General features: G+C 32.8%; 1 protein-coding gene across 1 annotated transcript in view; it reads right to left on the bottom strand.

Moving 5' to 3' along the window:
- Positions 1–15,170, bottom strand: part of LOC106465888 (ras-specific guanine nucleotide-releasing factor RalGPS2-like) — a 58,257-nt gene that overhangs the window by 12,932 nt on the left and 30,155 nt on the right. Inside the window, exons 9-12 of the mRNA XM_022393844.1 lie at positions 14,382–14,582; positions 12,539–12,574; positions 9,479–9,585; positions 207–273 (exon numbers count right to left, since the gene is read on the bottom strand). Of these exons, the coding sequence (XP_022249552.1) occupies positions 207–273; positions 9,479–9,585; positions 12,539–12,574; positions 14,382–14,582 (411 nt within the window). The remainder of the gene's footprint in view (positions 1–206; positions 274–9,478; positions 9,586–12,538; positions 12,575–14,381; positions 14,583–15,170) is intronic.

Genomic DNA, 15,170 nt, shown 5'->3' with positions numbered 1-15,170 from the left:
TCAGAACGTTGACTCTGACTAGTGTTACTATGTCCTACATAAAAATGCTAAAAAAAGGTTAACCATTTTGTATGATATATCTATTATGCTAGTGAAACATACGATATTTGAATACCACAAGTTTATGATTAACATAGCAAGATTCTGTTCAATGGGATTTAATGATATATTTAACAAAACTCAACTGCTACAAGAAGTTAACTTACCTAGAATGAGTCATTGGAAGGAAATAGTCTGAGCATTCATCAAAGTGTTCCAAACCATTATTAATTTCTATAAAACAAAATTAGAACACGGTTGTTTCAAATATTAATTTAAAAAATAAAAAATAGAAAGTTTACTTTTGGTTTATTAAGATAAAATATTATTCCTAATTTATTTTTGATGTATTTAAAATTTAAACAAAATTTAATTCCAACTATTTAAAATAAAACTATTTGTTCAATGGCATCAAAACCCATTTCATTTTTTAAGAAATGCATAACCATAACAGAATGCTACACACAATTTTAAAAAAATACTTGACTAATTTTAAACAAAAACTTAATTTATTCATAAAAAAAAACTGCAAACACTATTGACTAATGCAAACTAAAAGTATAAAAATACTTTGGCATTAAAATTTACTCTAATTATTTTAAAAGCAATGTGTAATCACAATTTTCATGAATTGTCTTAGATGACTTGATTTCAAGACCTTTTTATTCAATTACGTAAAATTGTAAATGAAAGTAGGTAAGGAAATTCCTTATTTAAATAAATGTTTATGATTACATCTTTCTTTTAGATTAGATGCAAGAAGAAAGTGTTTAGATGTGAAAGCAGTCATGTACTATACAGAATATCTCAACTAAAGAATACTCAACTGTTTCAGTACCAAGTTTTGCTTTTCCAATGATCACAGATATATAATCAAAACTAAATTATACATATATATAACTATAAAATATGGAACTTGAACCACAGTTAAAACTGTCTTCTAAACACAAGAAATCTGTAATATAAACTGTGTGCATCAACAAGGAATTCTTTTCAATGTTTTGACCTTAAAACTTATAATATTTACTAGCATAACTTTTATCTACATCTAGTAATTAATCTTATTATAGACATTTATTTCATCTGTTTAAGCAAATAGATAAAAACATTTAATAGACAAAGTAAAAACAATCTTTCTTTACTTTAGAACATAAAAAGCTCTTTTACCGTGACAACTGATATAGTTTGAAACTACAGTTTTCAGCTGCATCTCAATATGGTTTTTATTTTCTATTAGCATTGTGAGCTAATATACTTTTTTAATCATAAAATACTTTCAGGTAAAAAAAAAAATGTAATTGTAATTAAATAATCCAATACTTCTCAAACAGTTTGTTTGTTCATAGTTATGCACAAAACTACACAATGGGCTATCTGTACTCCGCCCACCACGAGTATCGAAACCCAGTTTCTAGCATTGTAAGTCCGCAGACATACCGCTGTGCCACTCAAACAAGGAACCTATTATAAATGTTTGCAATATAACCTTACTTCAAGTGTAAGTAAATCTTAGTAATAAATAACTGTTGTACAAACTATAACATACGGAGCTTAACTGTTCTAACATAACAAATACTTAACTTAATTCAAAAACCAAGTTAACTACAAACTTACATAGCTGTTTTGACATCAAATTTTATTTATAATAAAGTTGTTAATATAAATGAGTGGTACAAAACAAAACGAAATACTGCTGATATATGTTTTTTAAGTTATAATAAAGATATAAGTAAAATGATTTAAGTTTTCCATAATCCTACATTGACTTCATGATTATTTGGCATTAATTTTTATTTACAGTACACTGATGCCCCCCACCTTAGAGAAAAGTAGTGGCATGAAAAAGGCTAATAAAGTGATGAAATATTCACATTTAGAATAGCTTGGTTTGGAAAAAGTAAGTATAATCAATTTTTAAAGTGACACCTCCATAAACATTTTTATTAGTGGCAAGCTGGGAAAAGTATTTTAAATCAGTGCTGGAAGTTAACATTTTCCTAATCTGAAAATGTATTTCCAATAGAAATTCACCTCTTCACATAGTTTAGCTATCTAATTTCATGTGATTCAATGTGAGTGGTGATGATGCATGATCACATCATCATGCAACAAAAGCCCTCCAGCAACAGGAGGGCAACACAACCACTATGCACAATAACACCCTATGCACTTGCACTCATGGTAATTTCATTTTTTGATGAAGCAAAACAAAATGTGCACCAGAAATGGAGAGGATGGGTGAGAACAAGTGTGTGTGGAGGAGAGTATAAGAAATACATTTTCCAATACAATAACTGACTTCTTCACAGAGTTTAGCTAGAATCCCAAACTGAATTGATGGAAGGGCTGGTGCAAATTTAACCTAGATGAGCTCTCTTCAAAAATCACCTGAAGGGAAGCCCATGGAGATTGACACCTGATGGCAGGTGTTTCGGAGGGGCACATCCATGGGAGACAGCATATTGTCTCAACCAGGGTATACTCTTCACCCAAAATATAAAGGGGGGAAGAGGCAAGTGTCACATGGATGGGTGAAATGAGAATAGCACTTGCAAACAAGCAGTTGGCGAGCCAATGTATACTGTGGCCGTGGAATGGTCAAACCATACTTTGTGTGCTTACCTCAACTCTGTGAAACAGACTTCAGCTGCAGGAGGAGGTCACACTGGTTAACCAGTATGGTTTTGTATGGTATGTGCTCACCATGACTTTACTGAACAGCATCTATTGCTCTATTGGACAAACTCCGGCTGCAGGAAGAGGGCACTTTAGATATGTAGTTGTGTTTCATACAGTGTTTACTCACTTCAACTCTACTGAACACACTCCAGCTGCAGGAGTAGGGCAAAGTGTTAGAGTGTGTTCACCTTGACTCTACTGAACAGACTCTGGCTACAGGAGGAAGGCACCATAGTTTTGGATCATGTTTACAGTACATTGTGTGCTCATCTTGACTCAATTGAACAGGCACAGGCAGCAAGAAAGGGGCACAAGTGGTATGAGTAAGAGTTTAAAGGGTTACCCACACTACACTGACAGTGTCATCACCACCTTACTTACTGTATTGTGCTTAGCTCAACCAGTGAGGATTCTCCATGGTCCACCACCCCAGCAGCTAAGAACAGGTAAGTGGTAAGGATCTTCTGTGCTTCACTTGATGAAGGAGAGGGGGGGGGAGAATTGATATAGGAGAGACCCAGATAAGTGCTTGGATCCCCATGAGACCTCCAACTGGAAAGGTCATTTACTGGAATCAGTGCAATGAGTGATGGGTGGCTGCAAAACCTGTTTTAAAAAGCCAGCCAAACATGAGCCAAAGAAGTGGGCAGAATTCTTCCCTGGTGCTGGTATAGTCCGTGAAATAGGTACAGTCTGGATAAGACAATTAGATAAATATGTATATTATGAGGATACATCCTATCTCTCAGGCAACACTAGCCACCTGCCAGGATCCTAAGTATTAAAAAGAGGGCTCTGAAATAGAAAATGTAGGTATTCTTCTCAAAGACAGTGGAATGATTGAAGAATGATGACCTAGTGACCAGTGACCAATAGGAGATAAAACAGCCAGAAGGTATAGAGAAGGAAAAGAATATGAAGAGAGTCAATCACATGCCTGACTGGAGGATCTTGTCTTAGGGTCAGCAAAGAAGAGACACAAGCTGATAAGAAAGGTGACAAATTGAATATGAAGAAATGTCAAATGGTCTGCATGTATCTACATCCTGAGACAAACATACCAAACACAGAAATCAACAGTTCCATCCAGTAAGGGTAGAAGGAGAGAGGTCATTGGAAAAAGAAGAGTCACAGGGTAGGAACAGGTGAAAGTGGAGAGGTACATGATAGGGCATGCCAAACAGCCCAATCAAAATACAGGAGATGATGCAAGTCTGAATGGTCAAATAGGTGAGAGACAAAAGGAAGGGAGACAGGAGAGAAGTACAGTTTCCCTCCTGAGCAGTCAAAGTCTTAGGAAGGAAAGACTGGTCCAGGGAGAAGAGTATATAAGTGCAGAGGAAGAGGATGTGAGAAGAATCCATAGTATAGACATCCATATGCAGCCAATAAGAAGGAGAAAACAAGTAAGAAGAGAAAGACAGTATGAAAAGCAAGAAGTCAATAGCTCAAATGAGACACACATGTAAGATCATGCAAAACTGCATTAAGGTCTCAGTCAGGCATAGGAGTTGGGCAAGGAAGATTGTTTGTTGAATTTTGTGCAAAGCTACATAAGGGTGCAAGGAGAATAGAAGAGAATGAATAGGCAGAACAGAGTGGAGAGGACTGGGGAAGAAATACCTTGTGGTTCCAGGAAAAGTGAAATGCCATGGTCAAAATCTCCAAACGACTAGCAAAGGCAAAGACCCAAAAGAACATGGATGAACCTTCAGGTAAAATAAGGCAGAAAAGTGGTTCATAATTTGACGGCCAGGAAGAAAGGAGTGGTGGAAAGACCATTGACAAAAGACTTACCACAGTCGTTGATAGACAAAAACAGTGAAAAACCAACAAGAAGAATGCCACACAATTAGAAAACCCAGACCAACAGGAGATGGGTTGGCCAAATCATATGCATGAAAATAGAAGGATGAATCCCTCAATGAGAAAGAGATGCATGAGGGTGAAACAACAGAGAGAGGGAATATTGGGGAGATAAGTGGGTCCAAATGTCAAGTGGACCAAGGCTGATCTGGTGAGAGGTTCCAACAACAGGACCTGACAAGGAGAGTAGTTTGTAAAGTTGAGGACACAAGAGAGGATGTGAAGAGGGAAATAGGCATATAGGAAGGGGTGAGACTAGGCCTGGCTGAGCAAACTGACAGCTATAGTCAAAGGATGGGAAATAGGTGTTCAGAAGAGAGGAAGTCTGGAGTTGAGAAGTGTAGCAAATGCATCCATAAGGTGCATGTCTTACCAAAAGCACATGGCATGAAAGACAACTTTGCTAATAAAATGAAGACTGGCTGAGAGAGGCAGCTCACCACAAAGATTTAAGCTCCCAGCAAATTACAGGCAAGAAGACAAACCCAATGTGAATGGACCCAGAAGCTTATGTCTAATTCCCAAAAGCAAAGGGTCCTGTTAGATATACATGACTGTTTTCATTTAAGTATAGAACAAGTGTCAAATTTAGTTATTTTTAGAAGCAATAGTTTATCTCAGGTTTTTTTACGTAACTGTGTATGAATCATACATTGTGTAGTTCCTTGTTGTGATTTGGTGCTTGTATTATTGCATAATATCACTAGAACCTTCTAAATTTTCTCAAGTATTATTACTTCATAATATCTCGTAGTGTGAAGAAAGTTCTAGGCCCCAGTTTGGCTCTCTATAAATATGTGTACAAAATGTAGTTTGAAAAAGAAAGACAAAGTTAGAGAGAGAGATATAGTCAAATAGATCTAGACTGTGTGTGTGTGTGTGTGTAAGTTTAGCCCTAAAGTTTATACTGTGTCACTTTTTTTAAAGTGAAATTATTGCAGATTGTGCTGAAACAACAGAGTAGAGAAGAGTAATTTGTCTTGTCAATTATGTTCTAAAGTAATTGAACAAACCTGTGTGGACTTTTGACAAAAAAAGACAATTATTTAAAGCTCTGGATACAACTGTGGTAACCAACAGTGTAATGTAAGTGAAATTATCACCAATTGTATTGTAACAAGAGGAGAATAATTTATCTTGTCAATTGTGTGGACTCTGACGAAAATAGACAATTATTTAAAGCTCTGGATACAACTGTGGTAACCAACAGTGTAACGTAAGTGAAATTATCACCAATTGTATTGTAACAAGAGGAGAATAATTTATCTTGTCAATTGTGTGGACTCTGACGAAAAAGAGATGATTATTTAAAGGTCTGAATACAAATGTGATGATTAACTGTGTAGTGAACATTTGTATATACATTTGACTTGTTTTAATATATTATTTTAAAAACAAGTGTACTATTTGCTGTTTGTATGTTGTTAAAACTTGTCAACAACAAGTCACAGACACCTATTGAGACACATGAGTAAAAACCTGACATACTTCTTTGTGCAAGAAATGACTTTGGAATTGATTGAGTGGAACATGATCAACAGATCCACCAGTAAGGGCAGGAATGGAAACCTGCTTAACGAATAGTGAGAAGGATGAGTACACTGATGTGGAGCAAATGCTTGTCTACTGTCCAAACATCAGAAGTCCCGTTCTCATACAGAGATGTGCCTAAATCAGAGAGTGAAACATCGAAGAAGAGAAATATCTGGTTTGAGAAGTGGTAAGGGAATACCACAAATATTTTAGGTACAGCCCAGTCACCTTGACAATTCCTCAATGAGAAGAGAGGTTCACAATCGAGAACAATGGACTCCCAGAAAGAAACCTTTGAGTATGCAAGATCCACTGTGGGAAACATACAAGTGTGTGTACCCTAAAGGGATGAGTGGTTCCAGGGATGCCAGTCTCTAAAAGTGAAAGAGACTCTTGCTCAGGAAGAGAATGAGAAACATAAATTCTGGTGCCACAGCGCATAGTCAAAGAGGAGATTGCTGAAATTGATTGAGAAAAGAGAAGAAAAAAAGCCCAAAAATACCAAACATTGAGTGAGCATGAGAAAGGAATTAAATTCCAGGATACGTTCCTCACCCAACCAAATAGTCACCTGTAAAAGAAGAGAGGTGAAAAATGAGGAAACAATCCAAGAAATAATTTGTCTAAGAAAAGGAACACCAACTGAGCTGTGAATATTGTGAGTGAAAGCCCTCACGATACCAGTGAATATAAGAGAAGCCAAAGTGTAAAAGAAGAGCAAGGATTGGGAAGATGTGAAAAAACCACATACTGAGTGAAAAAGACTATAGGCAGTGTCATGGGGAATTAAAAATGGAAAGGGCAAGATAAGCAAGGAAAGAGACCAAAGTGGTGAAATGAAAAATGACTTTGGCATAAAATGAGACCAACAGCAGAAGAAGAGAGATATTCACAGGTTTGTAAGTGTCTGATAGTCACCAACAAGGAAAGTGATGAACTAGACTTCTGTTAGAGAGAGGACAAGAAAAAAAGGGAAAGCCTGGAATCCGGAATTGGAAGATTAGATGCAGACTAATCTGAATGAGAAATAGGAGTAAAGAGCAAGGTAAGGAAAGAGGTAAAAATCTGGAAAACAATGAGGACAGAAGCCATATAACGTCAGTCCAAGTCACCACAGAGAAAGGTACACCACTAAAGACAATCAAACAAAGAAAGGAAGCCAGATAAATAACAAGTATACAAAAAGAAGACAGGAGTACAGTAAAGAAAAATGTAACCTGACCTAATGAATCCCAACAGCAGAGGAACAAAGTAAGGAGGGATATAGCAGAAGAGGTGGAACAGGCAAAGCTAGCAAAGAGAAAGAAATTAACATCAAAAGAAACCCACCTGAAGCACGAATAAGTACCTCAGATAAAAGATGAAGTTAGGAGAAGGAGTACAGGAGGGTAGAGAGAAAATGCAAAAATGGGGAACCAGAAAGTGAAATAGAAGGTAAGGTGGGATTCCCAAGATGGCTGAATAGATACCAAGGACAGGGCATCAAGAAAAGTAAAAGAAAGTCTACAAGTTAGGACAAAAGGAGTCACAAATGTGAGTAGGATGAGGCATTTGGGCATGGAAAAGAAGCTATTAGTGAAATGAAACAGTATAAATCCTAATAATGAGCAAGGAGAAACATTTCAAAACATAAATAATACATAATTAACTATGATATAAAAGTAAAACCTCAATACAATTTAACTGTCTCTCTAACTATAATATACTAAGGTAAGAAAAAAATGTATGTGCTATCATGGACAAAGCAGTCAACAATACTAAAAGCAGTTATATCTACCTGATGATGACAACTGAGTGCTAATTTCAAAATAACTATTGTTGTATCATAATGTAAAATGAGTTCTTTCTAATGAGTATGAATCTCAAGGTTACATACAGAAGTTAGGCATGGCACCTGTCAGGGGTTGGAAAAAAACTATCTTTAGTTTCAACTGAATTCAGCCAAAGAACTTTGAAACATACATATCAATAGGGCAAGTAAATATACTTATTGTCTAGACACACATCCACAGGATTGGGGTTATCTGATTCAAGATAGAGAGTGCGAAAGTTGAGATTTTTCATAGCTTGTGGGTCACGTGACAATAAAACTGAAGTTTAACTTGATATTTTTTAAGGTTTCTTTTGAAACAAAGGAATTAATACTTAGATAACATTAAATTTTGAATTATAACATACATTATAATGTTAATTTCATTGACATACATTGATAGTAAAGTTGTTTCATTATATTTGGAATGTAACTCAGTGACTTGTGTATAAAGGGATTTAAAGAAGTATTCAATGCAAAAGGGTTAATAGATAATTAAAAACGATGTTTACTATTTACACATTTAAACTTATTGAAGCCATACGACTTCAATAAAGTTTTAATTGTGTAAATAGTAAATGTTGTTTTTAATTATTTATTATAATTTTAAATATTACACCAGTGCCAGTAATTCATATTTAGGGTTAATACATCATTCCTGACTGAGGAGAAATACATTCAGCCAATGGGACTGAATTAGGAGGCCTAGTAAGCATGTGGGAATCTACAAAATTTTGAACAATGGTTGCAAAGACCCTGAGAGTTAATGCTCCTTCAGAAGCCATAGTAGAAATATGGCCCAAGTGTGAACAATGTCACTTGCACAGAACTAAGTATAAATCACTGTCATTTGATAAATTGTGATAAAGGTTAAAGATTTTGAAACAGTAGCCAAAGAAAATGAAAGTCAAAGTGTCTTTTAATGATGCAAATCTCAATATAATGAACTCAGATGAGAAATTTAAACACATCTGTTCAATACAATGCTGAAGAGAAGAATGAAGTTACCACGAGTGCAAATGCATAGTGGGAGTTATTGTGTATGGGGAAAGTGTTACCTTCCTATTTGTGAAGGGCTTTCCTCACATGATGACACAATTATGCACCAATGCAATTCAAGTTAAATCATGTGAAATTAGTTGAGAATGACCTCAAGGCTAGTTAGTGATATGTAAATTTCTCTGGCAGACATGCGAGGAAGATAGATAAGCTATGTGTAGAGGTAAGTCATCATCCCAGAAGATCTATGTATTAGAGTAAACTACCGAATTAAAAAATAGTCAGCATCTTAATTTTAGGTCATGTTATCAATGCAGTCAATAAAAATATGTTTTGTTTTAACAAAATCTGTTTTTGATGCCTTGTTTCTCATGTAAATGTTGAGTTGGCAAACTGTGTAAAAGATAATGACTACATCTTCCTGATATTTTAAGTAAATACTAATTGTTACTGGTTCATTACTTAATGATACAGCAACCTTTTTTACGATAAAAATAACAGACTTAAAAACCATACTGGCTATAGCTCATAAGTCCAGTTCAAAAACCTTACCACCATATTCTGGACCTAAAGACGACGTCCTTGAGAGTGGAGGAGAGATTTCTATCACACTATCATCAAGAAGATGTCTTAACTTACATGTAGTTGTAGGTGAGAGGCTGTAAAAAGAAATCTTATGTAATTCTTAGATATGTCATATTAAAGATATAATTTTAAAGAAATCAGATCAATTAGACACTAAAACCAACATCAACTTACTATAATCAACTAGATTTTAAGTCTTCCGGAATTAATTTTCATAATTCAAAAAAATATTAAAAAGTCATATTACTGGTTAACTTGATACAAAGGCAGCCATAGTTCACTATACTTGTTTTTACCATGCATTTTTAGATATAACAATATTGCACAAATTGAATTTCAGCTGCTATTTAAGTAAACAATATCTGATTGAATTAATATTCAGTAAATGTATTGGGAAAAAAACAAAAAACGTCTTTATACTCAAAACAAACCCATATCTACATTTTTCCTTTAATGATTATTGTGAAAAATAGCATATAGTTACACAGAGTTTCAATAACAAACTACAATCTGGTTCACAAATATAAGTAATACAAATATAAGTATATATATATTTTCCCACTGTTACTAGATATCTTGGCTGATATACGTATTTTCATTGTTAGTGAGTTGTTTTACTGACATTAGAAACAAACAGTGCACTGAATTACTACAAGAACATTTAATTTAACCAGTAAAATATCATCAACAATGAGCGAGAAACGCCATGTTCTTTACAACTGAGATTCGGGTTTTGAATCAGTAAATGTCAAGAATGTAAATAATGTATTCATATTGAAATTTGATTACATTTTGTTAGAACTTTTTATGGTGAAAAGCAGTGATAACATTAATCAATCTTGAACTCTAAACAAACTAATTATTAAAACATCATGGCTTATTAGTAGTAGTCTTGGAATGACTGTCAACAAGGCAACTCGCATTATAGCCACATTTTATTTATGCTACATAATTAAATGTAGTATTAGGATTTTTATTCCCTTTAATTAACATCATTTGTTTGGACTGTGCACAAGAGTTAAGAAAAAAATGATATTTGGTAATAATAATCTTAAATAATAAATGTAAATAATACAAGATCTGTCTTACTTGAGAAAATCAAATATCTTTTAAACAACGTTCTACTGTATTAAGTAAAAAGTATTATACAACAAGACTGTCTTAAAAAATTTTTCTTAAGAAAGAAATATGGTTTGTTTATTGTACAATGACATTACATAAACTCACTACAATCACTAACCTATAACAAAAAATATTGTTTATAAAATATGCACTGAGAACCTGGATTTCCTTAACAAATAGACAAGTGGTATGTTGTCAGGAAAACGTAGTGTTGCTGGACACTGAGTTTGAAGTTAGATATGTATGTTTTTTACTGTATCTAGACTGCTTGGCTGATATATCTTTGACTGCTGTTATTAGATTACTTGGCAAATGTTGGACATTTGTCTGTCTGAGTTATCAATGAACTTAGACACTGTTCCTAGGCTTCTCAATACAGAAGATGATCATTCCCTCTAGGCTATGTACATCCTCTCCCCCAATGTTGATGTGTGACTCCTGTGATTCAATTCTATACGTATCATGGTAACTCTCTCAATACTGACTCAGTGGATTACACTGATCATGTGACACAAAAATAAACATCAGAGATTTCATACTATAACTTATAGTATCTTCACAAAATTTTTAAAGCTTTTAGTAAACATTACAAGTTTTTTAGACAAACAAAATCACAATTTTTAATGAAGTATTTTTACTAAAAATTTGTCTATGTCTTCATCTGAAAATTGTTAAATTTTATTTGTATAATCTCTAAAACGTCCTAACTACACATTCCCCCTTTTTTTTCCCAGTAAAACTCTATATTTTATTTGTTATTTTCTCAACCTATTGAAGAAAAAATACAGTTAGATTTCTAGTAGTTTTACTTTTGTTCATTATACCCTAGTTCTAGAGGATTGCCCCTTTTTTTTTATCATCAACTTTCTTTTATTCTTTCTGTCCAAAACATAGAATATGAGAAATTGATCTTTGTAAACCCATTCTGTGGGGATCAGTGGGTCATCAGATGTCAGGCATTTGTTTAAAATACCAATAAACTGATAGATCACAAACACTGTTACTAGAATGGTCAGTAGACGTTAAGAATTTGTTTGAAATGTCACCAGAATATATGGTGGGTAGTTGACACTGATGTTTGATGTCTACTACTAATAAACAGTTCAACAGATGTTACACTTCTACCTTAACCATCACTAAAGGACTTGAGAAATATAAAACACCTCCATCCATCGAGATTCTTAACATATATAAACATAAGTCTAGACAGATTAGCAATTAATATACCTCTTTTTATTATCACTGACAATTATATGCATTTATGTTTGTAGATGCCTATAGATTTGAATTACAATAAAATAAAAGTCAAAAGTTAAATATTTGTCTCTACCAATACCAAACTGCTTAAAAAATGTAACAACAGCTGTTAAAGACATAAAAGAAACTATAATGAAATTTTCTAATATTTTATTGTAATAATAATTTCTTGTCAAACATATGTAAATTAATCCATCAAATTTAACACTATGCTTTATTCAAACTTTTTCCTTTTTTGTAACCCCAGAGATACAAAACTGCCATCTCTAAATTGTAAGCTTATTTTTTTATGAATGTGTTAAAGAAATATGTATGCAAAGAAGAACATTCCTTAAATTTAAAGTTACCATGTCATCAGTTTCTTATTCCTATATTCTGTTTATTGTTAAAACAAGCAAACAAAACCTATGATAATATATGTAAATTCTTCCTTGAGATACAGTACAAGAAAAGGTGCCAAAGTTACAATGATTACCACACAATGACATTTAAGAATAAAACTATTTGATGAATCAATGCATTTTTTATTGGAAATGCATAAACTCGGGAAATAATTTTTTAAAATATTCCAGGTATAATTACATATATAAAAAACAGATGGCAGTTTTACAAAAAATGATATCATGTATATTAAGAAAACAAACTGACCTTGTGAGTTCGCAGGAACTTGATGACATGAATATGCTAAGAAAAATGAAAGATGCAAATAAAGTTTCAATGACTGGAAGACAATCACAATTACTAATGAAGATATTGGATGAAAAAAAAATATCTGAAGAAACTCAGATGCTTGTAATACATAAAAACAGCTAAAATAACAATTTTCAGTATTTTATGTAGTAAACAATATATTTCATGAAGTGATTTTAGAATGGAATCATAGTTATAATTATTTTTCAGAAAAACGTTTACCGAGAACTAAAACAGAACAAATTAAGTGTGTGTGAGACTCAATTATAAGCTCAATTTAAAAATATTGGACTACTGCCTTAAGTATAATATGGCAACATTAAATAAAATCATTTTGTTGGCATTTAAACCAAAAATAATGAAACCTTTGCTACTGTACAAATATTTAAAGGAGAATGTAGAATGCTTGCATCATGCAACAAGGAGCTTTGTACAAGTCAGACCCACTTATCTTTCATTAATCAAGTAAACCACATCAATTTGAAAAAATATACTGCTTCAAGTTACTAGTAGTCAGCTATAAAAATAATATGAATAAAACAATTTTTCTCAACCTATTAAGTACCTTCTTGTGTCAGAACCTAGTTAGAGCTACATTGGCAGAAATTAAGATGTCCACAATAAACTGTATATTTCACTACAGAATACTAAGTATCATGTTTGTTTAGGTGGTTTGAAACTCTGTCCAGAGTCTGTACAAGTGCATCTTTATTTTGTAACTTATGATTCAGATAAAAAGCTTGTGATAGGGAAAGTATTGACTTTCTCAATATGGGCTCAGTCAATTTCATTAACCTTGCAATCATCAGGTAGCCATGAAAATATCCATTCTATAACTTTTTACTTTTAATGTGGTAAGTGTATTTTCACAAAATTGGGCAAGCTTTCAGTAAACATTACAAGTGCTTTTGTACACAAAATTTTAATTAAGTATTTCTGCTAAAGATTTGTACATAAATACATAGAGTCCAGTCTGTTGACTAGTCTGAGTGCAAGGTGATTTTCATCTTAAGATTAAAAATGCTTTTTAATTGTACAGTTTTCTACATTGATCTGCATAACCTCTAAAAAACCTCCTAAATGAATATCAAACATATATTTTCAGTAAAACTTTATATTTATCTATTATTTTCTCTACCTGAATACTATAAGAACTTGGCCGATTTGACAACATTGTAACCATCACAAAAAATACTAAATAAATCTAACTTCTCCTATTTTCTTTCCAGAATAACTGCATATTGTAACAGAAGATTATTTATCCTAAGCAGTGTGTACATTCCTACATGCATATTATAATTTGAATTACATTAATGTTTTAGTACATACTGTAAAGTAACCTCAGTCTGAAATGACTTGTATCTTGTTTAGAACTGCAAACAATAAATTTGTGTACTTCAAAATAACACATTGTCTATGAAATAAACTCAAAGCTGGTGAATTTTTTAATTCTATGTATTCTATATACAAAATTAGTATTGACTAGCCAAGGTTTTAAAAACTCATATACAATTACAAGTAAAAGTTTTCTATGATGATAGACTAGATAAATAATTAAAACTTTTGATTGATTTTCATTCATAGTGATTACAATTTTATAGTTTGAACAAAGATGTTAAATATTCTTGTGCAGCTGTATTGGAAAAAGGTCACTTTGAATACCTATTTTAACTTAATGTAAAAAAAAAGTATTCAGTAATGTAATCCAACATTTTTTTCTAATCTATACAATATCTATGTTCTAATAGATTACAAATTTCAATGCAAAATTTAGTTTTTAAGAAAAGAAAGTTGACCTTACTTTGTGCCTAAACTACGAGCTTTTCTATGACAAGGAACAAACTTGGAGCACACTTGACCATGACCTGGCATTGAACCAGATGACCCAGGAAACATGACCCCTGGAACTTGAAGACTTCTTTCTCTTTCCAACAAATGCAAGTCTTCACGAGAACGACTCAGAGTGGAACGAGCATCAGGTGGTTCTAATTTAAGTGAAACTCTAATTAAATAAAAAGAAACCAAATACCAATATTACTGAAAACTCCGAAGAAGTTAAAACTTGAATTTATGGTAATTAAAAAGTTTACAAAATAAATTAACCTCAAAGTATCTACACATAAAATGAAATCAATTATATCTTATTTAGGTTGTAAAATATAAGAAATCAATGAGGGAGTACATTGCACACATTCACAGAAGAGGTTAAACTCTTTTCAAATGATTTGTCAATGTGTAATATCATTACAATGTCTACATGTATGTAATGAAACTTTTACTTTAATATAAGAAGCTGTTATTTCTTTAAAAATAATGTATAATGCAAGTTACATAACACGTTACATCTTACACATGAACTTATGAAATTGATTAAAAGTTCTGAACACCAAGCCAAATAATTACACTTTGAGAAATAAGTAGCTTATACATAGTTGAAAGTGAATCTATCAAAAATATGTTTTCCAACCAAAAAGAAACTCAAACATTATTATTCAAATACTGAAGTGAATAATTTAATATTTATATCAAACCAGTCTTTCAAAACCTTATTCAGTTACAGAAAAAAAATTACCTTTCCTAGAAAATTAAC

Source organism: Limulus polyphemus, unplaced genomic scaffold (genome assembly GCF_000517525.1).
Source record: "Limulus polyphemus unplaced genomic scaffold, Limulus_polyphemus-2.1.2 Scaffold2087, whole genome shotgun sequence".
Lineage (NCBI taxonomy): Eukaryota > Metazoa > Arthropoda > Merostomata > Xiphosura > Limulidae > Limulus > Limulus polyphemus.
This window is presented reverse-complemented; position numbering and strand designations above follow the sequence as displayed.